The sequence below is a fragment of the Suricata suricatta genome, chromosome 1 (genome assembly GCF_006229205.1).
Source record: "Suricata suricatta isolate VVHF042 chromosome 1, meerkat_22Aug2017_6uvM2_HiC, whole genome shotgun sequence".
NCBI classification, from domain to species: Eukaryota; Metazoa; Chordata; class Mammalia; order Carnivora; family Herpestidae; genus Suricata; species Suricata suricatta.
The window spans coordinates 46859807-46886304 of record NC_043700.1 but is presented as its reverse complement, the minus strand read 5'-3'; the positions used below and the strand labels follow the sequence as shown (position 1 = coordinate 46886304).

At 45.9% G+C, this 26498-nt stretch overlaps 1 protein-coding gene across 2 annotated transcripts in view; it reads left to right on the top strand.

The window, feature by feature from the left end:
- The window catches only part of SCARA5 (scavenger receptor class A member 5), an 87160-nt gene that overhangs the window by 24251 nt on the left and 36411 nt on the right, over nt 1–26498 (top strand). For both annotated transcript variants that reach the window (XM_029938394.1, XM_029938402.1), the window contains exon 3: nt 3671–3799. In XM_029938394.1, the coding sequence (XP_029794254.1) occupies nt 3671–3799 (129 nt within the window). The remainder of the gene's footprint in view (nt 1–3670; nt 3800–26498) is intronic.

The following is a 26498-nucleotide window of genomic DNA, read 5'->3' as shown; positions in this document are numbered from 1 at the left end:
CTCCATACGTGCACATCTACCACAGTGGTACACGTCTTATAATTGATGAACTTACATTGACACATCACTATCATCCAAGGTCCACAGTCTACATTAGGATTCTGTCTTGGTGTTGTGCATTCAATGGGTTGAGACAAATGTACAATTATATGTATCCATCATTATAATATCATACAGAATAGTCTCACCACCCTAAAAATTATCTGTGCTTTTCCTTTTCATCCCCCCTTCCCTCCAACCCCTGCCTTTTCCAGAATGTCATATGTCGCCTTTTCAGTTTGGCTTCTTTCAGTTAGTAATATGCACGTAAGTTTCCTCCATGTTTTTTCATGGCTTGAAAACTCATTTCTTTTACTTTTTTTTAAACAAATAAGTGAACATCTTTTTTGTCCTGGTTTTACTGACTGCATCATTTTGGTTTTAATCTTCCACGAGGCCTAAATAATTTGAATACTGTACCCAGCTAACATGCTGCTGCCACATTAAGCTAAAACGTCAGGAAAGGTGTTTTGGACATATTTAGTAACTCATCTTCCCCTTAACTTGTCTCTTTTCCCTTATAATCACATTCTCTAAGTATTTTGCCAGAATCATTCATGTTCTACTTATCTAATGCATTTGTGGAAAACCTCTGTTTGAAATTCTTACATGTTCTATTTAAGATAGATTTTGTTTGATGTACAATATTGAGTCTTGCTAGAAGAACTAAGCTCTCTAAGAAGGCCTATGTTGTGTGTTAGTTGATAAAGGGACCTGTCACCAGTAGGTTCTGACTATTAAATAGAAGCCTCAGATAGAGGAGAAGAAACTATTCTTTTTTGATGGGAAAAAATAGAGCTATATCATTGCAGTTTGCCCCATTCTCACAGTGAGCTAGCAATGAATGTGCACACACAGAAGGCAATATCAAGTTGGCAGTATTGTTGTCTATGTGACTTTTCTTCTCCTATTCTGCCAAGATTGAAAGTCAGTACAGACTTGACAAAATAAAGGATGGTGTTCTAATTGGTGGAATTGAAGAAAAAGCAGTCCTTGCCCTTGTGGTTCATTAGTTTGGGGAAATGTTTTCATTCCTAGAGGAAGGAAGGAGATCTTTTTGTTTTTCTTTCCCACGTGAAAAGTTTCAAGCTGAAGGACAATCAGCACTCATCTGGCACTTTATAAGTTGTGATGTAGCCTTGCTAGTCAGGCTGCAAATGTATCTTGTTACATTGAGTTCTTAACTATGTTAAGCTTCATCTTACTAAACTGCCTCAAGTTCAGGCAAGTTGTAATGACTTGTCGGGCCTCAACAAAAAGTTACATGGAAAAAAATTATATCAACTTTGTTTTGAAGCAAGAATGATTTCTTTTTACAAGAACCAGAAATACAAGATTGCATTGAAACTGGAAGAGTTAACAGAATATGGCTGAAATATATCAAGGGAAGTAAGAAGAGGGTCAAACAACACCAGCGAAGGAGGAGCCCAAGATTGGTTTGGGATAAACGTAAGGATAATAACCTTCAGCATGGTCATCTTCTGACCCCTTGCAACAGTTCGTTGACCATGGTCAGCACCTTCAGCACTGTCATCAGGGCGTAGAGTTGGAGAGCTGGAACAGCCGTCACGTTGACAAGGACTCATATCTATGTCATGTCCAATGCTGTGCCTGACATCCTGACTCTGTAAGGAAACAGCTTGTCTCTAGTATGTTGCAACCAGAAAGCCAGTGGCTCTTATGAGAACAACAACAACAAAAAGGTGAAATGTTACAAGAAACCTTCATATTCAGGAGCAAAACAGCTTATAGATTCTATTGTGTAAAAAGGGATAGAAAATCCTGGAAAGGGAGACTGAGAGGGAGTTGAAAGGATGTAGTCTGCTCAGATCTTAGTGGAAAAGTAGGTTAACTTTTCAAAATTTGTTAGCAGTTAAAGGTTGATGAGAATGGTAATTGGATTTGTCTTTCTTTACCAACTGCTCCAAATTGTACCCAATGTTTTATGGAAGTATTATATAAGTTATACCTAACTGTTTTAACAGCAGTATTTTCAGTAAAATGGAGTGGATGAGTGGGAAAATATTCCTTGCTCAACAATACTTCTGGGGAGCCGGGAAACCAATGTGGTCACCCATCCCTTCCTTCCTGATAACCAAACCTCCTAAAGGCCCCGGAGGTGGTTACAGTACCTGAGAGATAGTAAGTAGCCCCAGAAGCATCTCACTCGCAAACCAAAGCTACCAAGGAATTACAAACAATCATATCATCTTTAACAACATTTCTGGGGCGCCTGGGTGGCTCAGTCGGTTAAGCCTCCGACTTCGGCTCAGGTCAGATCTCACGTTCGTGGGTTCGAGCCCCGCATCAGGCTCTGTGCTGACAGCTAGCTCAGGGCCTGGAGCCTGCTTCCGGTTCTGTGTCTCCTTCTCTCTCTGCCCCTCCCCCTCTCATGTTCTGTCTCTCTCTGTATCAAAAGTAAATAAAACATTAAAAAAAAGTTAAAAAAAAATTTCTGCATATCAATTATTTCAACCCTTTTCTGCTCCCACACCTTCTTCCACATGCAGCACACATCAGCTACACTGTCCCTCGCCAGAGAGGGAGAATAAGTATAAGAGGGGCATGTGATTTTGAAAAAAAAAAAAAAAGGCCTTTATTGATTCTTACCTGCCCTTCTGGGAGTCAGGGAAGGAGAGCATCCCCTCTTTCCCACTGTCAGTTGACATAGATGGAGGTTTAGTGGCTTCCCAGCCTCTGCTAAGGCCAAGAAGCCTGTGTCAAAGGAGGAGTCCAGCTGAAAGATGACCAAGAGCCAGGGCCCCTGGGTTCTCACCTAGGATTTGCCACTAACATTTGGCAACCTTTATATGTAACCTGAAGGAGTTGGACTCCAAGACCCATGAGGTCCAGGAGAGCACTGATAATTTGCTGCTCTGGATTGGCCAGAAGCTGGTGAGCCTTGTGTAGTTTTGCAGGAGTAAGTCACTATGCTTTCCTGGAAATCTAAATCTGTGTTTGCAAACTGGTGGCCTGCCCTGGCATGTAAGTGTGTTTTGTTTATACTCCCTAGTGTTTTGTAAGTTTTTTGTCTTCTATTATTATTACTAGCTGTCAACACTTTAAACATAGTGCCATTCCTCAATATCGTTTTGGCTTGTCTTGAAAATTCTGTGTCTGGCAACACCTGGCCCCTACTCCTACATCACAGTGTCTTCCAGACAGGGCAGGTGCTGTTAGGTCCCAGGGCCACATGGCTCACGTTGCTTATTTCCATCCCTTGCTGGCCACTGTAGAAGTTAAAACTTGTAACTCCTGTTTTAAATTTTTTCCCATACTCTCTAGGTCACATGGGACAATGTAGAGTATGTGTAAAAGACACATACTCCAGCCTATTTGAGCTTTCTCTGATGCTTGGACTGGCTCCAGGAGGGTGAATTTTCTGGGCACGTGAACTGTGGGCATGCCTATCTGGCTTGCCCATGAATGAGGAGGGTGGAGCAAGAGCTAGAAGCTCAGGTTCTGGGAACTTCCCCCTTGTTACAACTGCATTACAAATGTGCAGAAACTGTAGGAGAGGTTCCATGTGAGCATCTGAGCGTATCAGGAAGATGAGACCAAAAGAAAAAAAAATACTTGTGGGTTTTCAAGTGCTTTTTCCCCCCCTCCTCTTTTTATTCTTATTGTCTAGGTCCATGCCACAAGCGACGGGCAGGTGGCTGCTGTACTCAGCTGGGCTCCCTGTCAGCTCTGAAGCATGCTGTCCTTGGGCTGTACCTGCTGGTCTTCCTGATTCTTGTGGGCATCTTCATCTTAGCAGGTAAGGGCACCTTTTCCTGTTCTGGCCTTTAAGGATGTGGATGGAGGTATATAGGGAGCAACAATAGATGGGAACTGGAGAACTGGAACCTCTGCTCTTCATTTTCACAGTCATAAGCCCGAACACTGCCCCTGTCACCATGGAAACCATGAAGGAGGAAGCTGGCTGGCTTTTCAGACTAGCGTGACTCTTGGCAACATTGCCCATTTCATGTGGGGTGAGGAGTTGGCCGGTTCTATGTGAGCTTAGGGAATCTCTGAATCCAGGAGCAGAGACCTAGCTACCCCGAGTGGCTTCTGACTTTTCCCACATCATTGTGTGACTTGTGCATCACACTGGGCCTCCCTGGAGCTCTGTACTGTGGTTTGCACAGAACAGGCTAAGCCCCTTGTCCTGTGGCATGATGAAAATAGTCATGAGACATTTTGCTGCTGTGGATAATCAGAGTCATTCCAAACCTGCTGTCCTTTTGCAATTACTGGGGGTGGGACAGGTTTGCCCCAGTTCAGCTTGGCTCTTCTCCCCAGTGTCCATCTTCAAGACAGGCTGGTCCTAGGATGGAGTTAGGAACACATTTTCTAGACAGGAAGAAGCAGAGCTCATGGACTTAGAAAGGGATCAAGCAGAAGACCACATGCTTTGAACAACCTAGCTCACCGCTTACAGGTCACTCCATTGTGATGGAGAAGGTGAAGCAGAGAGGGACAGAGGTTGTGGTGGTCTCTTCTGACTCCCACTCAGAGGGAGAGGTGCCCAGTTCCCACCTTTCTCAGTGAAACTATGTAAGAGTTGACAAAGTAAGACCAGGGGATCAGTTTATTTTAACCTCACCCATCCTACATGATTGCCTACTTTGTGTCAGGCTCCATGCTAGAAGTGGAGATACAGATAAATAAGACCCATGGGCTTCCTTCAAGGAGCTCCCAGTTGGTGGACAAAGCAGAGGCATACATCTAGAGCCCTGTCTTAAGGAAGAATGTGATAGGGATGATGACAGAGACTGTATGTTGACAACAAGTGCTATGGTAATCTAGAGGAGATGCATGCAATAGAAGTATGGGTATTGCTGGAGGGGAGTTGGTCAGAGCAAGGCTGCTGGCCAGGCTGAGATGACTTAGAGTGCTGAGGGTGGGGCCCATGAGTTAACTCTAGTACAGGGATCTTGAGGCTAAGCACTTGCAGATGACCCTTCGCTGGAAATCATGAGGCAGATGCCCAGGACCTCACTGGTCTTGTCTCACTTTCTGTCAAGAGAGAATAGTCACCTGGGGCCTGTGAGGGAATGTTCAATGCTCCCTTTACCTTCAGGGTTCCACACCACAAAATGTCACACAAAGGGCATCATTAGGAATGGTGTCTGTCCCACCACCCCTTGACCTGAGTCGGGGGATGGCCAACAGCAACAATGAGAGAAAGTCATGATTCATCTCAAGGACCCATGGACAATGTCCGGCCAGAGGATGATCTGAACATGTTCTTGGGCTGCTCAGTGGGATACTGGGATATGGGTTTTGTGGGCTTGGCAGCCACAACCATAACAAATTTCCAGAATTTTTGGAAACTGTTTTAGTCCAGCAGGAAAGCTAGGCTATGGCATTACAATCTATCTGCTGAATAGGAACTTTTAGGTGACAGAAGAGGGTCTAGAAGAGAGTGCCAGACAAATGAGGACCCTGGGACAGGTCTCTAGAGATCCACCATGTGAGGACACAGAGAGAAAGGGACAGTAAGCCAGGAAAACAGCCCTTACCAACAACAGAATCTACCCACACCTTGATCTTAGACTTCCCAGTCTCCACAACTGTGACAAATAAATGTTTGTTATTTAAGCCACCCAGGCTGTGGTATTGTGTTATGGTAGCCTGGACTGGCTGAGACAGAAATTCTACTTGAACCACTCTCCGACCTCAAAACCTTGTTGTCGACTCATAGCTCGTGCATCCTACAATTCAATGACAAAATTACCACTGTGACCAAGTGCCATGTCTGAATAACTGACTTGTTAAAAAATGATTGCAGTACACATGCTTTCTCCTGCTGTTTTTCAATATTATAAAATTATAATCTAACCCATAAAAATATTACTCTTATAAAACTTCTCATGGGACTTGTCTCAATTCATCTCTTTATTCAAGTATTCAAAATAAAAGGCACATACTGTGCCTTGTGTTCACGCATCATCCCAACATCCCCTGTCCAATCCAACCATCTGTATTTAAATTATTTTAACCCACATTATTTTCTCAGATGGGCTTTCTACCCAACTATCCATTCCTCACTGGCATCCTCTTGGGAACTTTCCTGATACTTCACAACATTGCCAAGTTCTATGCACACAGTCTTCCAATGTCATTCAATGAAGCTGCATCAGTCCATTCTTCCTACCCCCAATTCCTCTAAGATTTTCTATATCTTTGACCCATTTTGTTTATTACCTGGGCTGATGGTACCATATTATGTTTTTGATCTGTTGCATGTTCAGTTTGGGACAGTATTGACCATCAGGCTTAAGTTCATGAATAAGAGGATTGAGATTGGACAGTCATGGAGTCCTGAGGTCTTTTGTTCAGCACTTTGGCGAAGATGTGATGGAGTGAAAGGGTTATAGGAGGTTCACTATTACTCATGACTATTCTGGGACATTACTGTGGTGACAAAGAGTGGTCATGGGAGACAACCTTTTCTTCCTGCTTTCTCCTACCATAACACTACTAAGGAATTTGAATTCCCACTGTGAAAATGTAATAGGAGAAAGGGGAAGTGCAAACATCTAGGTGCTGATTTAGTGGGAAGCTCGAGTTTTACAGCAACATAGACTGGAATGGAGAGAGTTCCTAGTGAAATGGGCTCTTCTCACAGCTTAATTTAATTCTTTCTTAACAGCAACAGACATTGCCATCATCATCCTTAATCACTGCTTCACTTGTACATGAGTGCTTAGTGGGTGCGGAGCAACGGAGAAAACCCTGGAATTTTAGTCCATTGGGGCTGTTATAACAAACTGCCACAGTCTGAGTGGCTTAAATAACAAATAGCTGTTTCTCACAGTTCTAGAGACTGGGAAGTCCAAGATCAAGGTACTGGCAGATTTGGTGTCTGGTGAGGACCCACCTCCTGGTTAATCGACAGCTGTCTTCTCACTGTGTCCTCACATGGAGAAAGGGCAAGGGAGCTCTTTGGGGTCTTTTTTATAAAGACACTAATCCCATTCAGGAGGATTCTATCCTCATGTCCTGATCACCTCCCAGAGGCCCCACCTCCAGATACCATCACATTGGGGGGTAGGATTCCAACATGTGAATATGGGAGGAAACAAATATTTAGTCCATAGCATGGGAATGAAAAGAATTATGAGATGTGATTCCTGCTCTGGGAGAGTTTAAAATCAGGGCACCTGGGTGGCTCAGTCGGTTAGGCATCTGACTCTTGGTTTGGGCTCACGTCATGGCCTCATGGCTTGAGGGTTTGAGCCCCAGTGCAAAGCTTGCTTGGGATTCTCTCTCCTTCTCTCTCTGACCTTCCCCTGCTTGCTCTCTTCCTCTCTCAAATAAATAAACTAAAAAAAATAAAGTCATAAGCACACATATACATTAGAACAGTATGGTGTAGCTAATGCTATGTGCCAAAGGAGAGTCTGCTGATGCAAAGGAGAATCTGACTCCTGACAGTTGGAGTGGCTGGGGCGGTCTCAGCCTGGGGAGAGCTGGACACCAAGTGGTCCAAATGTCGTTTGAACTGGGCACCCCTTTTCTTTGACTGCCTCATTTCAAGCAGGCCTGTCTTTGACTCCGCCATCAGAGAACAGTGTGCTCAGAGCCCACATCCAATTATATGGCAGATTACTGATTTCATCATGCATCTTGGAACGAAGATGGAGTGTGATGCCCTTAGAGTTTACTGAGACATACTGTCAGAAACAGCGCCATGAAATTCCACCCTGTGCTCATTATAGGGGTGCTGCTGAAGATGCTGATCACTCCCTTACACAATGTTGACACGCGCAGACATTATTTTCTGTCTTAGCCTCAGAAGGAGGTGTGCTTGCCTTGAGGAATTAGTCTGTTTTCACCTTCAGGAGACTGTGAATCTGAAAGTAATTACAATTGCTTTCAAGAGGTAATTAATGCGAACTGAGAGTTCGTTGTCATCCCCTTGCAAGATGTGTGAATTTGAAAGTAATTAAAAGGAAAACCTGCAGACAGATCTGTGGTCCACCCACAGCCACTGAATAGACCTTCCAGAAAGCGTTTTTCCATTAGTCCCATTCCTACCCCTGTTTAGTGTCTCTCACTACTTCTTCCTTTCTCTTAGTCTCATCTACTGTTATGTTAGTGTATTTTAGGGACCCTTGTAAACTGCCTTAATCCTTTTTCGAACAAACAAGGGTGTTGTGCAGTTTTGTCTTTTAAGAAAAATTCTGCCTACTCTCTTCAATTCTGCAAGCACACAATGTTTTTAAATGTGCAAATGATGAGTGAGTGAATGAGTGAATGAATAAATGACAGAGACTTGGAACCTTAGAGGGGATCTTATTTGTGGGTGAAAATGACTATTTCAGTTTCAGTCAAGTATCTAAATGGCATGGTAATTACGGAATCACTCCTTGAGGACATGTGACTAGTGGAAGAAGTGTGTAATTAATTATATTATGACACATACATCATAGTATATGCTGGGCAGGCATTATGGCATTTGGGGAGAAAATTAAAACAGGCAGCGTCATGCAGTACCTTATAATGGTCAACACCATGGACTCTGAAGCGAGCCTGTGTGAATTTGAATCCCCTCTTCTCCATGACCAGCTACAAGACCTTGACCAAGTTACTTGATCTTTCTGTACCTGAGTTTTTCATCTGAAAATGAGGAAAATAAGTATGCTTGCTTCATTGGGTTTTTATGAGATTTAAATATGTTAATATATTTAAGGCACTTTTCCAAGTGGCCCCTGGCAGAGTAAGCATGCATGCTAGAAGTAGTACTGTTGTTACTACAGCAACAGCACTGCCACTACTATATTATCATGCTTGTTTTTTCTTGGTTTTCTTTGGAGTCAGTTTAGCTTGATAGTGGGAACTGAGTGTTAGAAAAACTTGGGTTTAGTCCCAGCTCTTCCATTAACACTCTGTAATCTTGGGAAAAATCACTGTCTGAACCTTAGTACACTCACTTGTAAAGTGAGCAGGTTGGACTAGATCAGTGTTTACCAAACTTCTTGACCATGACCTAGTTCACACATATACTCATAACTGAAATAATCTTAAATGTGTAGTGGGTTCTGATGGTTTTCTATTCTATTCATTTTTAAAGAAATAGTCACCCTCTCTACATTTATGTCATGATCCACAAATAGAATGCAAGCTATAGCCTGAAGTCAATGGGCTGAATGATAATTCTATGACTCTATATGTCCTTCAAACATTATTTTTTTTGAGAGGGAGGGGGGCCAGAGAGAGAGAGAGAGAGAGAGAGAGAAAGAGAGAGAGAGAGCAGGCTCCATGCTGACAGCAGCGAGCCCAACGTGGGGCTTGAAACCTCGAACCATGAGATCATGACCTGAGCCAAAGTTGGACATTCAATGGACTGAGCCACCCAGGTGCCCCTCAAACATTCTAAGTGAATACATATATTCTCTTCAGGATATGCATTTTGAGGGGAAACTTCTGGGTTCACATCTAGGCTGTGTCACTGAATAGTTCTATAATCTTAGGGCAAAAGATTTAACCTCTCAAATCCTGTTTTTCACCAATCAAATGGGATGACAATGGTACTTACCCCACAGAGTTGCTGTAAGGATTAAATTAATTTATATATGAAAACTCTTAGTGCCTGGCACAAAAATAGTAGTCAGTAAATACCATCATTGGTCAGTAGTATTGTTGCTATTTAACAATGTTACCATTATCATCAGTATTGAAACAATCAGGGGAACTTTGCTGTGAGAATAGCAAAGAGTTAGAATCGTGCTTGTTTAGCCTGAGCACCCAGTGGTTTTGTCAAGTAACAGAGAATGCGGTATTCTTGTGTGGAGGGAGAGTCTGTGCCCACACCCCACTCATTTCCAATAAATCCACAGGGGAAGTCTAGAGACTTTGTCTGAGGGATCCTGGACTTGTGGTGACAGTGCAGGGCACAGTAAGCCAAGAGACAGGATAGTGTTTCCAGCACTATGTCTCCTTAGGGGAGAGAGTGAGCAAGCCAGCTCCATGGTGCTGTTCCCACCCATGGCACTCGGGAGCTTAGCCTTGGAAGGGGTCTCAGAGGACATCTTGTACAACCTCCCTCCCCCCCAGGACAAGAACCTCCCTCCGGACTTCCCAGACAGATGAGGTATTGCACTTCTATTGAAGATAAGCCACAGTGACAGAAAGTCCTGCCTAATCCTCCTTCACTATCCCACGCAAGCTGTTTCTAGCTCCTCTTGCAGGAGCAGCCCGCAACAAGGCTTTCTCCTCATTCTCGTGATTGTTCTTCAGCGAGGCAAAGCAAGAGTCCTTCTTCCAATAGTGACTTGGTTAGGAGACCTGTGTGTGTGTGTGTGTGTGTGTGTGTGTGTGTGTGTGTGTGTGTTCACACCTGCTACATTATATCGACGTCATTGTTTTATGTGTCTGTGCCTCTTATTGTCCAGAACAAAGTTCCTTCATGATGAGGTACTGTGCCTTTTTCGTCTTTGTGTTCCTGATGCCTGGCACGATGCCCTACACAGAGTAGATGTTTAGCTAAGGTTTGGCATCAACATAATGGCCATCCTTCCCCTCTCATCTCCACCCAAGAAGCTCCAGGTTTTCATGGAAAATAAAATTAGACACAGCACTGTTGGTGTAGTCTGACCAGGGCAGGGTGTGCTGAACTGTGACAAACTTTGATCTGGACACTGCTGATGCTGATGTAGCCTAAATTTGCACGAGCCTTCCTCGCCGTGACTCATAGTAATACATGATACCACATCCAAGTGATGGGATACGAAGCAGCCATTAATAATCATGTCTGTTCGCCAACCCCACCCCCCAACTCCAGATCTCTTTCAAAGGGAATATTGCCTAGTGAGGGCTCCTCCATCCCATGTCAGTACAACTGGCTTTTGTTGGTTTTCTTGTTGCCTTAACTTAAAGGCAGATCGTGTTAGTAATCCCAATTAAATGTCATCACGCTGGCTTCTGCCAAGTATTGCAGCCTGTTGGACCAGTTTGAATCTGCATTCGGACATCTGTCATTGAGCTTTCCCTTTCAGGCTTGTGTCATCGGTCACATCTGAGCCAGTATCCCAACACAGTCTCCATTCCACAGCCTGCCGCCACATGTACAGTTCCTGGGAGGACATGACCAATGGCACAGCAGCCCATGCACACACTTTACTCTCCTTTTTCCTTAAACCTGTACCCCGCTCGCCTAAGACACTCCTTTTCTCCCTACATCCCACTTTGGCTGTGTGAGCCTTCCCAAGCTATCAGAGCTTCCCCAGCAAAAGGGACCCCAGCCTCTTCTTAGCTCCAGAGAAGTAGCCAAGAAAAAGAGGAAAAGAATTTTGACATCCTGACTTCTCCACAAAGTATTCCACAGCCCAGGATGAAGGATCTTTCATATCTCTCTTACTTAGATGGATGCCTCTGACCACCCCTGAGGTGAGGAGAGTGGCCATGGGAGAAAGGCTCCTGCAAATCTGATATTATGCTCTCTAGGTCTTCAGTCAACGTGTTACCATAATTAGGATAGTGCAGAGGACCGATCTCAGCTACATCTTTCTGGAATCCTTCCTCTAGACAAAGGGCCAAATCTGGCCAGTGCCCGGTTTTGCCAGTAAAGTTTTATCAGCACACAGCTGTGCTCATTCATTCATGAATTGTCCATGGCTGCTTCCACACTACGGTAGCAGAGCTGAGTAGTTTTAGCAGAGACTGCGTGGCCTGATGAGCAAAAAAATAGTTACTCCCTGGCATTTTACAGAAAACATTGGCCAACCCCCTTTAGGTTCATACTGACCACTATTAGCCCTTTAATCTTTTGCTTCTGGATTGTGCTTTCTAGTTTCCAAAGAATTTTTGCATATCTTATGTCATCTAGTTCTCCTGACAATTGATGGAATCCACAAAAGAGCTCATAGTCTATTGTTGAAGAAACTGAGGCTCAGAGGAGTTGCGTGTGTGGGCTCACAGTCCCACCTCTGGGGCTTGGAACCTGGACCACGGACGATAGGATTGTGTGAAGTCAGTCAACCCTTCTCTTACCTCAGTCTCCTGCAGGAGGCATTAGCCATGGCCCAGTGGCAAAGTGCCTGAGCACTGGAATCAGCCTGCCAGGGTACAAATCTTGACTTTGCCACTTCCTGTGTGCTCTTGGGCAAGTTATCCAAGCTGCCTGAAGCTTGGAGTCCTCATGTATAAAGCAGAAGTGATACCACTCCCCACTTTGAAGTGTCATGATGAGGATGAGATCACTTCATCACTAGAAACTACCTACTATAGTCCGTGGCTTGTAGTAAGAATCACCAGTGTTGTTAAGTGAATGTAATTGAGGGAAACTGTGCCTTCCTCGAGCCCTCATTCCCCCATGCTACCCAGGAAATAGCAAAAGACACTTGTCAACTGCTTTGATTTCTGTCCAAGGAGCCAGGATTGGGGGAAATTTTAGAAGCACTGTTCACTACACAGGACCCAGATTTTGCTAAGAAAATGACATTTCTTATTTAAGCAAAAATAGATGGGAATGGGCTTGAGTGGGTCTTTCCTCCTGCAGCTCACACTTCCCTCTTCATGGCTCAACCGTTGAATCTTCAAAACCCTACCCTTCCCTCTGCCTTCTGCTTGCATGTGCCAGAGCTATCGAGTAGATGGTGTCACTAACTGAGGGGTTTGACTTTGGGCCGGGATCGAAGCCTGGGAACTAACAAGCTTTGGTTCTCTGCCCTGTTGGAGAGAAGTCATAAACTCTCAGTATCTTGTGGGCATTGTACATTTTCTGCCCCCGGCCAAGGGCTTAGAGCACAGACCCAAAACAGCAAGCATCTGTGGAGTGCCAACAATGTGCCTAGAATTGAGACTCAGGGAGATAAGAGAAATAAAGAGAGGCCCCTGACGTAAATAAAGATTGTACCGGCTGGAAGAGCAGATACGAAAAAACAGAAACAAAAACAAACAGCCCTATAAAACAGAGTGCATTTCAACAACAGATGTTTTGTTTTGGAACCAGGCAAATCTGAACTCAGTTATCAGCTTGGTCGCTTATGAGTTGTGATCTGGGGAAATTCTTTAACCCTCATTAAAAAAAATTAAAACAAGGTCATAAGGATCACTTACCAGTGTTCGTTGTGATGATTCACTGAGGTGACACATAAAGTGCCTTGCACAATGCCTGGCTTATGCCAGAGGCTCAACGAATGTTTCCCTGTAAATCTCAAAAAAGAGGTACTAAAGTATTCTGAGTTCTGATTTAATTCAAGCATGTAATCCATTCCTCTCCTATGCTGCTCTGCTCCTATCTGCTTCATCTTTAAAGCTTAGAGTTATAGGAGCTCAGTCCGTGGCCTTCTTCCCTTCTTTAATTGAGCTCTCATGTGGGTGACCATCAGATTCCATCATATTTCATATCTGTCTTCACCACCAACTTTTGCCCTGAATTCCAGACTAATCTATTCAACTACCTTCTTGTGCGATTCCCCCTTGTTTATTTAAGAAGTGTCTCAAACTAAACATGTGAACAGAACTCCTGATTTTTCCTCCCCAAATTGTTTCTCCCCTATTTTTCTCCACCTCTGTAAATTACACCATGATCCATCCAGTTGTATTAGCCCCGAACCAAGGAATCCTTCTAGATTTCTCTCACCTGCCTTCTCCTGTTCGCCCCATCAGCCAGCCCTGATGGACCCCATCATCTCTTACCTGGACCCCTCCCATTGCCTCTCAACTGGGGAACATTACCAAATAAAAATACAAGATGCCCTGACAAATTTGAATTTCAGATAAATGATGAATGATTTTACAGGCCCAGGAAGAAGGATAAGAAAGCAGAGAGTTTCTGAAGTCTGTGGGGACATTGGCAGTGGGGTAGGTGATGGCTTTCCCTGTCTCTCTGGTTCCAGGAGTGGTGGGTGGCCCACTGCTATGGCCTGCAGGTAGGTGATGTGTTTGGCCTTGTTGGAATAATGTGCAGCTTCACCCCATGCCCTCCATCCCTGAGAAGTCCTTCATATGGGAAGACTGACTTCTTCGCCCCAACTGCCTTTCCAGCTGGCAGCCCGGTATAGCCTGATGGCTGCCAGGCGTCCCAGGACTCCTGCCCTTCTCTGTGCAACTTTGTGAGAGCCCCACATTCTCTGATTTCCTTTTTAGAGCAATCCAAGGGATACAGAGAACCCAGTGGGGGACGGGGATGGGGACTGCAAGCTCAGGGGGCATGGCTGATGTATCTCAGTGGTCTCTCGCCATGGGTCTCTGTAATGCTAGGGTCAATCAGAGCTCAGCTGTCATTTAGTAGCGCAACCTGGAGCCAGCCCCCTTGTCCCACAGATCCCCATCTCCAAGGGGTCTTTGGAGCCCCTCCCCCACTTGGCACCTGCATGAACAAGGGGGAGGGCAGTGAAAAGGATGTCCCAGGTGACTCCCAGGAGGCAACAGCGCCCACCCTCAGGATGGGAAACAGGGGATTCATACAGAGTGGTGGCCGCCCTGAGTCACCCTGGGAGGCGTTTCTTCTGCCGAACGCTTTGTTTCTCTTTCTTGCTGTTGTCCTTTGTTTCTCTTTCTTGCTGTTGTCAACAACAACGGGGTCTGGCCAGTTGTCCTCCTTGAAACATTTCGGCATGTTATCTGCCAGGGTTTTGGAAAAACTGCGTCTTTCTGGCAGGAGTCTGAGGAAAGGCCTCTCTTATTCACCCATTAACACTTGTCCCCTGACCATTAGCCGGGGCCACTGAGCATGAATAAACAAGCAGATTGCTGAAAGGAAGTTAATGTCCTTTCAGGATCTATAAAAGCAGTTTGCACCCGTTGGCTCAGAAATCCTACTCCATTGGCCTGAAGGAAATGATTACAATGAAGGACAAATGGCGCCATCACCCCAAACTGGAGAAAACCTAAATGTCCAACCTTAGGGGCTTGTGTAACTCAATTGGGACAAAGCAACACAAAGGAATATTACACAGCCATTCTGAATGTGAACCAGGAAGCAGCCGGGGAGAGTGTTCATGAAGGCAGAAAGCCTGCGCGATGGGCTGGCTGGGGTGCTCCTGAGAGCACTGTGCGAGCAGATATGCATACAAGAGGGGGAGGGATGGAGGCCACTGTGGCAGAACGCCTGCTTATTGGTACACATTCTTCTCTTTCAATTTCCGCTAATGTTGGTGTTTTAACAAAGTGACCCTCTTAAAAAGCCACAGGAATCCCTCTGTAACCCAGGAACAGGGCACCTCGCAGAGTTCTGACTGTCCAGCAGGTGCCAGGACACCCTGAGCTCCTCCCTGACTCCTCGCATCTATGCGCATGTCGCCCCCACTTGGGTTTGGAGGGCTGCTGACAGAGATACCCTCCAAGTCAGGGACCAGAGGACACTCCTGCCACAGCTGGAGAAGATGGGCAAGTGCCCCAAGGGCACACAGGAAGGGAGAGGCTGAGGATGACTAATGAAACCAGAGCTCAGAGCTGGGAAAGATTAGGTCTGGCCTCAGCTTTGTGAAGGAGACCAAGGTGGCGCTGGGGAAGTGTCCCACTCCGAGTTCCCTGTGCTTCTGTGGCTGACGGAGACTTGCATCTGAAGGTCCAGATGCCCACAGACCCCTGATCCTCCAGGAGGCCCTTGTCTTCCCAGGCACCTTCCTCAAGGGCCCCAGCTGTCACCTGCAACTAGACACCTGCTTCCTAGAGCCTCCCTTGGTTCTTGAAGCTCACTGCTTAGCTAAGTGATTCTTTAAACATTTTTTTTTGGTTTGCTTATTTATTTTTGAGAGAGAGAGAGAGACAGGGAGAGAGAGAGAGAGACAGGGAGAGTGAACAGGGGAGGGGCTTAACTAATGGAGCCACTCGGGTGACCCTTAAGTAATTATTTCTTTTAATAACCTCTACTGTCTTTAAGGGGAAAGTCACTATTTGGGGGTAGCAGGAGTAAAGTCAAAGACTCCAAGTTTCTCTTTAAACTGGTTTCCTTCCTTCCTTTCTTCCTCCTTCTCTCCCTTCCTCCCCATCTCTCTTTTTTCTTTCTTTCTCTCCTTTTCTTTCTTTCCTTTTTCTTTCTTTCTCTCCCCTCCCTTCCTTCCTCCCTCTCTCTTCCTTCCTTCCAACTTTCTTTCTCTCTCTCTCTCTTTCTTCCTTTCTATCTTTCTTTCTGACTTTAGCTCCCTGCCTCAGCTTTATTGAGGTATGATTGACAAATGAAAATTACATATATTTCAAGTGCACAATGTGATGTTTTGTTTACATGTACCTTATGAAATGATCACCACAATCAAGACAATCAGCATTAGCGTCACCTTACATAGTCATGATTTTTATGCACGTGGTGAGAAAACTTGAGATCTACCCTCTCAGCAAATGTCGAGTATCCCATGTACATTGTTGACTGTAGTCATCATGCTGTGTATTGGGTCTGCAAAACTTACTCATCTTGTATGACTGCACCTTTGCACCCTTTCTCCAATCTCCCCCGCGTCCCCCACGCCCAGCCCCCGGTAACCATCACTCTGCTCTCTATTTCTGGGAGTTTGAAGTTTTTAGATTCCACATATAAGTGAGGTCACACAGTATGTCTTCCTGCATCTGACTTGTTTCACTCGGCATCACGTCCTCCAGGTTCATCCATGTTGCTGCAAATGGCAGGGTCTCCTGCTTTATGACTGAGCAGTATTCCACTGTAGGTGGAATGTATGCACCACATTTTCTTTATCCATTCATCTAACCACAGACAGAGGTTAGGCTGTTTCCAAGTCTTGGCTACTGTGAATAACGCCAAGATACTTAACGTCTTCACATTCCCGATTTCATTTCCTCTGGGTATTTGCCCAGAAGTGGGATTGATGGCTCATCAGGTAGTTCTATTTATTGTTTGAGGAAACTTCCTAATTGTTTTCTACAATGACTACATTCCTACCAGCTGTGCGTGAGGGCGACCTGTCTCCCCTCCCCCCACATGCCCACCTCTTTCCATGTTAGGAGCACACCTCAGTGCTGTGACCCGTGTCTCCTAACACATATCCGCATTCACAGCCTCGGCCACCTTGTGTTCTGAGGACTTCAAGTCCCTAAATCTTTCCGTATAGGCAACTGCCTTGCAAAGAGCTCTGTGTGAAGCACCCCAGGGCACCTCAGCTTCAACATGCCCAAACCCAGACAGAAGTCCATTTTATGGCTATATTATCATTTCTTCAACAAAATCCGTGTTGTTGGGTGCTAAAGTGTCCAACTCTGTGTGGGGGCCGGGACACAACACTTGGTTCTGTGGCTGGCCGAGTTCAGGAAAGCACAGGATTGCCCTTTGTCGCCCAGGTTCCATTGGAGCCCCACTGTGTGCAAAGAGGAAAGGGCTCCTGCAGCATGTCACCCATGCCCCTTCACTCTGGACTTTGGGGCCACTCGAAAGGTCCCTTTCCTGACCCTTGTGGGAGCTTCCCTGTTGCTTTGACTCCACGGACCCCTCCCCCTAGGTCACTGACATCTCTCGTCGTGGCACCCCAATCCACCATCCCTCCCCATCCCATCCTACTGCTCCTCATAGCCATTGGCCCTGCTTCCCACCTTCAGACCATCTGGCTTCCCTCTGGATTAGCCTACAGAAAGAGGAAGGAGATTGTATTAGCTTCCTCAAGCTACTGTAACAAAATATCACAAACCAGGCAGCCTAAACAACAGCAACTTATCTTCTCACAGTCAGGAGGCTGGTCGTCCAAGATCAAGATGGCGGCAGGTTTCCTTTCCCCAGAGGCCTCTCTCCTTGGCTTACAGACAGCTGCCTTCTCACTGTGTCCTCACACCATCTTTTCACTGTGCCTGCATCCCTGATGTCTCTCTCTCCCTCCCTCTCTCTTTCCCTCTCTCTCTGTCTCTCCTTATAAGACCACAGTCCTATTGGATTAGGACCCCACCTTCATGACCTCATTAAACTATAATTACTTCCCCAAAGGCCCTATCCACAAATACAGTCACAGTAGGGATTAGGACTTCAACATATAAATTGATGGGTGGAGTGTGGATACACAATTCAGTCCATAACAACAATGAAGAAAAACATCCCTCACTAGTTCTACTTCAGGGTCAGATATCTACATGCATCCAACCTTATTCTGCAAAAGTGGGCACCAGCCTAGGGCTCAGGGGCCAAGGTAAACAGTGCTTTGCTGGGTCTGCAACCCATGCCCTTAGGTGGTGGCAGCAAAGGCAGTATGTTTGTCTGGGAAGTAGGGATCTCACTGCCATCCTCTGAGCAATACGGTGGCCCCCGAACGAGACCGTGTACTCAGGCACCACCACCTCTTGGAAAGGAACCCCAATACAAGGTGATCTTATGGAACTCTTGCTGGGATGTACCTGATAAGCGGCTTAGTTCATGCTAACCTAATTTTTTACTCACAGAGCTGAGCACTCAGGTTGGCTTTTTATAACAGATCTCAATGGGATTGATTGAATGAGTGCATAGATTGTATCTGTTCATATATAATCAAAGGAAGAAAACTCAGCATTCAGATTCCTGATGATGGACAAGGTTAGTGCTGTCTTGAAACCCAGGCAAACGGCCTGGAGCCCCTGCCCTCCCCCATGCTCTGGAGGTCTCCACTCAGTCTCTCATCTGGCCACACCCGATCTCACAAGGCGAGGAGTCCTCGGCACCAAGAGAACATGCCCTCCTGGAGCCCGTGACCCCCTTCTTCCGGGCCATGCTCCAGGGAGCTGGCGCTGTGGAATCTGGCATTCTGCAGGCCCAGCGTTGTTCCAGGGCATTGGATCATCCTGCTGAGAGTAAATCAGGTTGTTGGGCAGAGGGTGGCAAAACAGGAGCTATTTGCCGATGTCGGGGTGGGGGTGGGGGAGATGAAGAAACCTGGACGTGCAGCTGTGCTTGTTGTCCCCAAGCATGGGTGTAAGGCCCGCTGTGGTACAGGACTGAACAGGGGGTGCGAGGGGGCCTGGACCAGGTTCTGGGGAGGCATATGTGTTTCTGGCACCTCTGAACTTTGGCTCTTGTGGAAGCCCAGAATTGGTCATTTAATGGCAATGAATGTGCTGGTGTCACTGCCTCAGACTCTGGGGGCCAGCGTCCGGTTGGTGGTGGCAGTGTGCTAAAGCCCTTGCCTCCTGGGGGGGCTCTGGACCTCCGCCTGCTGCAAGGACTCAGCTCACGGGCAGCCAGTGGGTGGCACTGCTTTCCATCCAAGTCTCAGAATGGGGAGCAGGACCGATGCTGTGTTGCTCTGCAGAACCTAGTTACTGTGCCTTCCCAGCTCTCTGCGTGGGACCCGGTGGGTGGGCTCAGACCTGTCCAGAAGCAGCTCGTTCCTGCCTGACATTCCCATTGGCCACCAACCATGCCAGCCCAGCTGTTTCTGCAGTTTCCTGCCTGTGGCTGGGGCAGTGGCTCCTCTGGCATCCTACCCCTCTGCAGCCTCCAGGTCCTTCTCAGGAGCCACGCCCATGTCCCCCACCTTGTTCTGCCCTAGGCTGCCTGCAGGAGGGGCCGCAGACCCCAAAAGCTGTCACCAGGGGCTTTTCCCAGCTGGCTCCAGTCACAGGGAACATTGCAGTTTTCAGAGAGAAAAGCTCTTTTAATGGGTTGTGGTCAAGGAGGCAGGAGGGTGAATCATGGATTACAGCTAATCTACACTCTTCTTGCCTTGCCCCCCCCCCCCGAGTTATCATGCGGCACCAGAGCCTGATTCGCCAGCTGCCCAGTGCTGTGGTGCCCGAGACCCTCGCCTTCCCATAGGTCGCCGCCGCTCCCCCACCGCTGCCACCATGATACCACAGCGGTATTCTAGTTCACATTCACTGTGTCATGTGATTCTCACATACTATTGTGAGTTGGATACAGTCAGCCCCATTTACAGGTGAGAAGATAGAGGTTCCAAGAGACTGATAGTTCTCACAGGTGAACAGGTGTTGATTAAATTCACACAGCACCGAAGGTTAGGGCCTGCTCAGACTCTGGTTTCCTAGTCAGGAGCTCATGCCGTGAACCCCCATTGCCCCCTGCATCGTTTCCACCTGGGAATGTGGATCAGCTTAAAACCAGAGTTCAGGGCCAGGCAGGAAGGGCTCTGCTCCCACAAGATCCACACCGGCCTGGGACTAAGTCTTCCAAAGTTCCCAGTTCTGTCCACCACACTACGTGGCCTCGGGGCAAGAAATAGATAAACTGAGGCACCTGGTCCCGAGGGGCAAGGAGGGTGATTCTCCACAAAGAAGGCTAGTTCCAAGCTAGTTCTCTTTTCCACCCATGTATATGGATTCGCACAGCCTGCCATGTGGGTTTTTCTGATGTCTAAAGGACACATCCTACAGACAGATCTACAGAAGGGGCCGAAGTGCCACATTGCAAATTATGAAGTTGAGGATGGAATTTTAAATGTCCCTGATAAAACTGGAGGCAATGGAGAAGTCCCCATTCTTTTCCACAGCCCATTGCTTTCGATTTAACTAGGCGATTGGGGCTGGAGTTTGGTTTTGGTTCCCCTGCCCCCCCCCCCCACCTTCTTGGAAAGTGTCCCACAGCTGGAACTACGCGCTCTCAGCTGTTTGTTTTTCTTCCTTGGAGAGGGACTTGGGAACGTTACCCACCAAACCCCATAGGAACGACAGTTTGAAGAGCATTCAAGCCTCAGACGCACAAGCCCCAAACACACAAGCCTCAGGCTGCACTCCTCCTGCTGGTGGCCGAAAGGCTGGCTGGTGGTCCTGACCTCCTCCCCGGAGAGCAGGGCCAGTTCCAGGCCCCTCCACCTTACATTTGATGGCCGAGAGGGTGGGGGAAGGGAAAGAAGATTCCAGCGCCTGGGCCACAGGCCAGGCTGTGCAACTCCAGTTGTGAAAGTCGAGCAGGGCCGCTGCCCGAGTGGCTCTCCGTGGGCCCGTTGATCATGCGGCCTTGGGCGGGCCTGGGCAGAGCCTGAGTCATGCTTGCCCAGAGTGCTAGCCTGGACCCAGCCAGGCTCTTCCCCAAGTCCCACCCTCACCCTAGGGTGTCCCCAGCCCCAGGCTGAGTCCATCTTCCCGTCCCACCCCACCCAGCTCCCCTCATTTGTTCTCCTGTAGAATTTGTGTGTGTGTGTGTGTGTGTGTGTGTGTGTGTGTGTGTGGTAAAAGAGACAGCACTTACCATCTAAACCATTTTTAAATGCACAGTTAAGTGGTGTTAAGGGCATTCACTTTATTATGGAACTGTCATCACCATCCATCTTCAAAACGCATTTCTGGTCATTTTTAAACACTAATTTCCACTCCTCCCTGCCCTCCTTCCTACCCTGGTGACCACCATTCCATTTTCTGTCTCTGTGGAGTTGACTGCTCCAGGTGCCTTGTGTAAGTGGAGTCGTACAGGGTTTTTCCTTTCGTGGCCGTCTTATTCCACTTGGAGTAATTAATGCCTTCAAGCCTCACCCACGATGCAGCATGGGACAGGATTTCCTTCCTTTTTAGGGCTGAATAATACTCCTTTATATGCACAGGCCATATTTTGTTTACTCATTCATCTATCAGAGGGTTGGTTCATCTACATGGGTTGCTTCTGCCATCTGGCGATTGTGAATAATGCCGCTGTGAACATGGGTGTATAAAAACCTATTTGAATCCCTGCTTTCAATTCTTTTGGGTGTATACTCAAAAGTGGCATTGCTTACCCTTTGGATTTTTAAGTCAGCTTGTACATGGGGTCCCCAGTTGGCTCAGTGGGACAAGCGTGTGACTCTTGATCTCGGGTTGTTAAGTTCCAGCCCCACACTGGGTGTAGAGATTACTTAAATAAATAATTAAAAACAATAAATCAGCTTGCACTTAAACTTCCACAGGACATTCTGACCACCTGAGACCTCTGTTTCCTGGGAGAGACAGAAGAGGTTGAGAGAATTGAGAAGAAAACAAAACACTGCGGGGAGAGTGACCTCCCGTCACCCCACAGCCCTCCTAACACAACCACATCACTAAAACAGGACCAAGCAGGGTTGTTATTGGAAATGCGGTTTCGAGGCCCACCCTTTCCTGAATCAGAATTTACAGGCTATGATCTTCAAGTTACTTGAGTACTTCTGATTCATTATTTTATTTAGTTATTTTGAGAGAGAGAGAGAGAGCGAGCAAGCAAGCATGACTCGGGGGGGGGGGGGGCAGCAGAGAGATAAGGGGAGAATCCCAAGCAGGCTCCACACTCAGCATGGAGCCCAACATGGGGTGGTAGCTCACATGACCTGAGCCAAAATCAAGAGTCAGATGTTCAGCCAAGTAAGCCACCCAGCGCCCCTGTAACAAGTTTCAGAGCCACTGCCTGAAAACTGGACATTCCACTCAGTGGGATGAGGATGGCAGAAGGGACCTCATCAGATTCTCTGGTCCTAGTGTCAGTAATGACCACTCTACCACATCTAGTCTTCTGGTTTTCAGATCCTCGAATATAACTGGATCAGCCCTGCCTGGCTGGGTGGACGGTATTAGTTTGCTAGAGCCACTATAACAAAACATCACAAACTGGGTGACTTAAACAATAGAAATCGATTTTTTTCTCTCACCATTTTAGAGACTAGAAGTCCAAAATCAAGGTGCTGGCGTGACTGATATCCTCTGAGGCCCCTCTTCTCCATGTACAGATGGCCAATCTCTTGCTGCCTCTTCACAAGGTCACCTCTCTTTGCTGCCTGTGCCTAGTGTCTTTTCCTCTTCTTATGAGAGTACCAGTTTTATGGGATGATTTCATTTTAATTTAATCATCTCTTTTAAAGACCTTATCTCCAAATATTGCTAACATGCTAAGGTACTGGGTGTTGGTACTTCAATATATAAAAAAAATTGGGGAGGGGGACACAATTCAGCCCATAACACAATCATTTTCTCATTTATCCCTTACCTGATTATTTTAAATTCTTTATATTGCTCCGACAAAGCAATACTATCAGGAACCAGAGTCAAGCTACCTATCATTCTCTGATTAAAGAATCAATTATTTTCAATAACCCCAGTTTTCTTTCAACCCTGTGTGTGTGTGCATGTGTGCATTTGCTTAATATTATGGCGTATGCATTTCCCGCACTGTTGCATAAAAGACCTCATAGCTGTTGTTTGTAGGGTTTCATCAAAAGTCCTTCTAACTGATGGCTCCATGATTTAATTAACCCTGAATTATTCATTCATGACTTCTCCATTTTTCAATTCTACAAATAAAAGGGCAATGGGTTTCTGTGTGCTATAATGTCCCCCCCCTTTTGGATTATTTCCTGAGGGTAAATTCCCAGGGGTGACATTATTGAACAAGGGACGTGAACATTTTTATGGCTCTTGATAGATCTTGCCAAATGGCATTCCAAAAGCATTTTACACTGTCATCAGCGATGTATAAACATATTAGTTTTCACCACATTCTTGCCAGCATGATGTAGCACTGTCCCATTATTTTTAGAGAGATTTCATTTTGTTTTATTTTATATTTCTTTGTTAGCTAATGATCTCATAAAGTTTTTCATACATTTGATTATTCATTATATCATCTCTTAAGGGAACTGTCTCTGTAAGCCCTCTGTTGGCTTACTTACGTGAGGCCAAAACAGAGACTTATTAAGTACAGACCACCTGCTCACGGGCATGGGGTGCTGTGGGTCACCAAGGAAGTCGAAGGCCTAGTTTTGACCTTCCAGAGGCCCACAGTCAGTGGTCACATCTTATTTAGTTATTGCTGATTTCTTTGTACCTGATCCACTGCTTTGCACATTGAGCTCAGTAAATTTTGTTGAATGTAATTTAATTCCAGATAACATGTTTATGTTCTTTGTGGTTCAGAAATCTGTATTCAATTCAAAGGAATGCAGAACTCGAATCCAAAAGAGCTGAATCCCAGAGGGAGTTAGTCCAGCCCTTAGAATCAAATGTGGATGTGCATGAGCTTCGAAGCTACAGCATAGGGAAGATACGCCTGATAGCAATTTGAAAGCCAGGTTTCGGGGTTGGGGCTGGCAGTATGAGCCAATGTACGATGTGGCTGCTCACCAGAGGTGATTGCAGTAGGACTTACGTTAATAGAGATACAGTATGGAGAATAAGAGAGGCGAGGGCCCCCTCCGGCCCCAGGCGCGTTAGACAGCTCCACAATTCCTCAGTGTTTGTTTGTTTTCTTTTCAGTTTTTTTCTCTTGAAAACATTATAACCTACAGAGAAGTTGGAAACATTGCATATAATAAGCATTCATATACCCTTCTTCGACTTGATTCATCAACTGTTAACATTTTTTTGCTACATTTTTCTCTCTCTCTCCCTTCCTCCTCCCCCAAGTCCCCCCTCACCTGCCCTCTTTTTTATTTGTGGAACCACTTGAAAGTAGATTGCAATCTTTAGCCCTAAATACTTTAGTAAGTACTTCCAAGAACAAGGAAATTCTTTTATATCACCGCTTATCGTGGTTAAATTCAGGAAATTTAACTTTGGTACAATATAATTACAAATATATAGTCTATAACTCACTTTCTTCAATTGCTCCAGTAATGTCCCTCACAGCATTTTTGTTTCTTACTCTGATCCAGGATCCGATCCAGTATCAGGCATTTGTTATATCATGTCTCTTTAGTCTTCTTTTATCTAGAATGGCTCCTAGCCATTCACTGTTTTTCATGACATCAATGATATTTTTGAACAACGTAGGCCACTTGCTTGCTGTAATGGCCCTTAATTTGGATGGGTCTGACTGTTTCCCCATGATTAGATATAGGTTAAACATTCTTGACAGAAATACTTTATAAATTCAGCTCAGTGCATCACATCAGGGGGCATATGGTACCATCCCTTCCCCCCTTTTTTGGTAATGTTAAATATGATCACTTGGTTAAGGTCTTTATCTGCTGTAAAGATATCTTTGTTCCCTATCTAATTAAGAAGTAATCTGTGGGAGACACTCCAATACAGTACAGATACCAACAATCTTGCACACAATGGTTTTAGGATCCATTGACAATGCTTGCCTAACTCCGTTATTACAAAGCTGGTCATAAGGTGACCTAACATTTCTGACCGTCCTCGGTGTTATTTTCCTGTCTGGGAGCTACAGTTATAGACAGGCAGACGACGGCATGCTGGAGTCAGTTCCAACTGAGTGCATCTTTCCCCAACCCCATATGTAGTGACATCAGTTTGGTAGCTTGAAATCGGCCATAGCAGGAGTATTTACACCTCAGAAACTGGCAAGCACTACAAAGTGGGATTTTTGTTGTGCTCCTAGAGGACGGGTTGTTAAGCGTTTACCACTGGATGCAGACAAGCTGAAACATGTTCAAGAAATGACTGTTCATGGAGGGACTTGAAACCTTAAGGAAAGATCTGTCTTCAAATATTTAAATGACTACTTGCAGGAAATCCTCATTAGTTGGGAGGTAATTCCTTGACCCTTCCCACTCTCCCTCCTACTGGGTTCTCCAGCTGCACATGAGTCCTTGAAGGAGTCATAGGCATCTCCCACCACAAGCCTCCTGGTGGGGAACCAGCAGGGGTGGCGTAGAAGCAGAAGCTGCTGCAGGTCACCTGGAGAAGGGATCCCAGGGCTTCACTCTCTGATCCTAGAGGAGACAGTGTGGAGGCAGAGAGATGCAACGTGCAGAGGACATAGAGTTCCTGCTAAGTGGCTTTCATATTATTCTTGCTAAATTAAGTTCAGATTTACTTGAAAGAGTGAGAGATAAGCATGCTTGGGCATTAACAGGCTCGAAGAAGCATTTGAATGACAGCTACGGGATTTTTTCCTCCAGCTAACCAATCCACTCAAAGCAGCTCAACTCCAGGTATGTTCAAACAGCGCGAGAATGAGCCAAGTCTGCACACTGCAGCAGTACTGTGCTGTCCAAGGGGCAAAGCAAGGAAAGGAGGCAGAAGACGCTGCCTTGAGTTTATCGTTGAAGCCTAGAGAGGTAGCTAAACTCACCCAGAGGACTGGGGCGTATAAAAGCAGCTGTGAATCCAGGTACAACGGTGTATCAAGTATAGCCGGAGGGGAGCTAATGGAGGAAGTCAAGTTCCCAGGATCAATTTGCCCATTGAAGACGGTGAGAGAGCCAACAAACTTAGTGGTGGTTAGAAAAGAGAGGAGTCAATGTTCTGGGATCTCTTTCCAAAATACCAAATGATTACAGGTCCTGGGGTGAACAGCACTGGGGTGCACTGGGGGTGATGAAGGTGAAGAGCTATGCATTCAGGCTGCCAGAAGGTCACAAACGTGAAGAAAACAGTGTGCCTAACGTGTAAAATGTACACCTCTCTACAACTGTTGATGTTCCATGATGAAAATGAATGCCCACGAATCTGATAATCAATGAAGAAAGGGATCGCCTCTAGAGCAGAGGGTGTGTGTGAATAGATTGAATTCGAAGAGAACTTTGCAATATATGTGAGATTTTCTTCCCACAGGTTTTTATCAAATGAGATCATATCTGCATAAAACACAAAACTCAATGCTTGGTCCATAGTAAAGGCTTACTTAAGGTTTATTGTTTTCTGTAGTCCTCACAACACCCTCCTGTGGTAGATGTTGTTAATTCTAGTTTTAG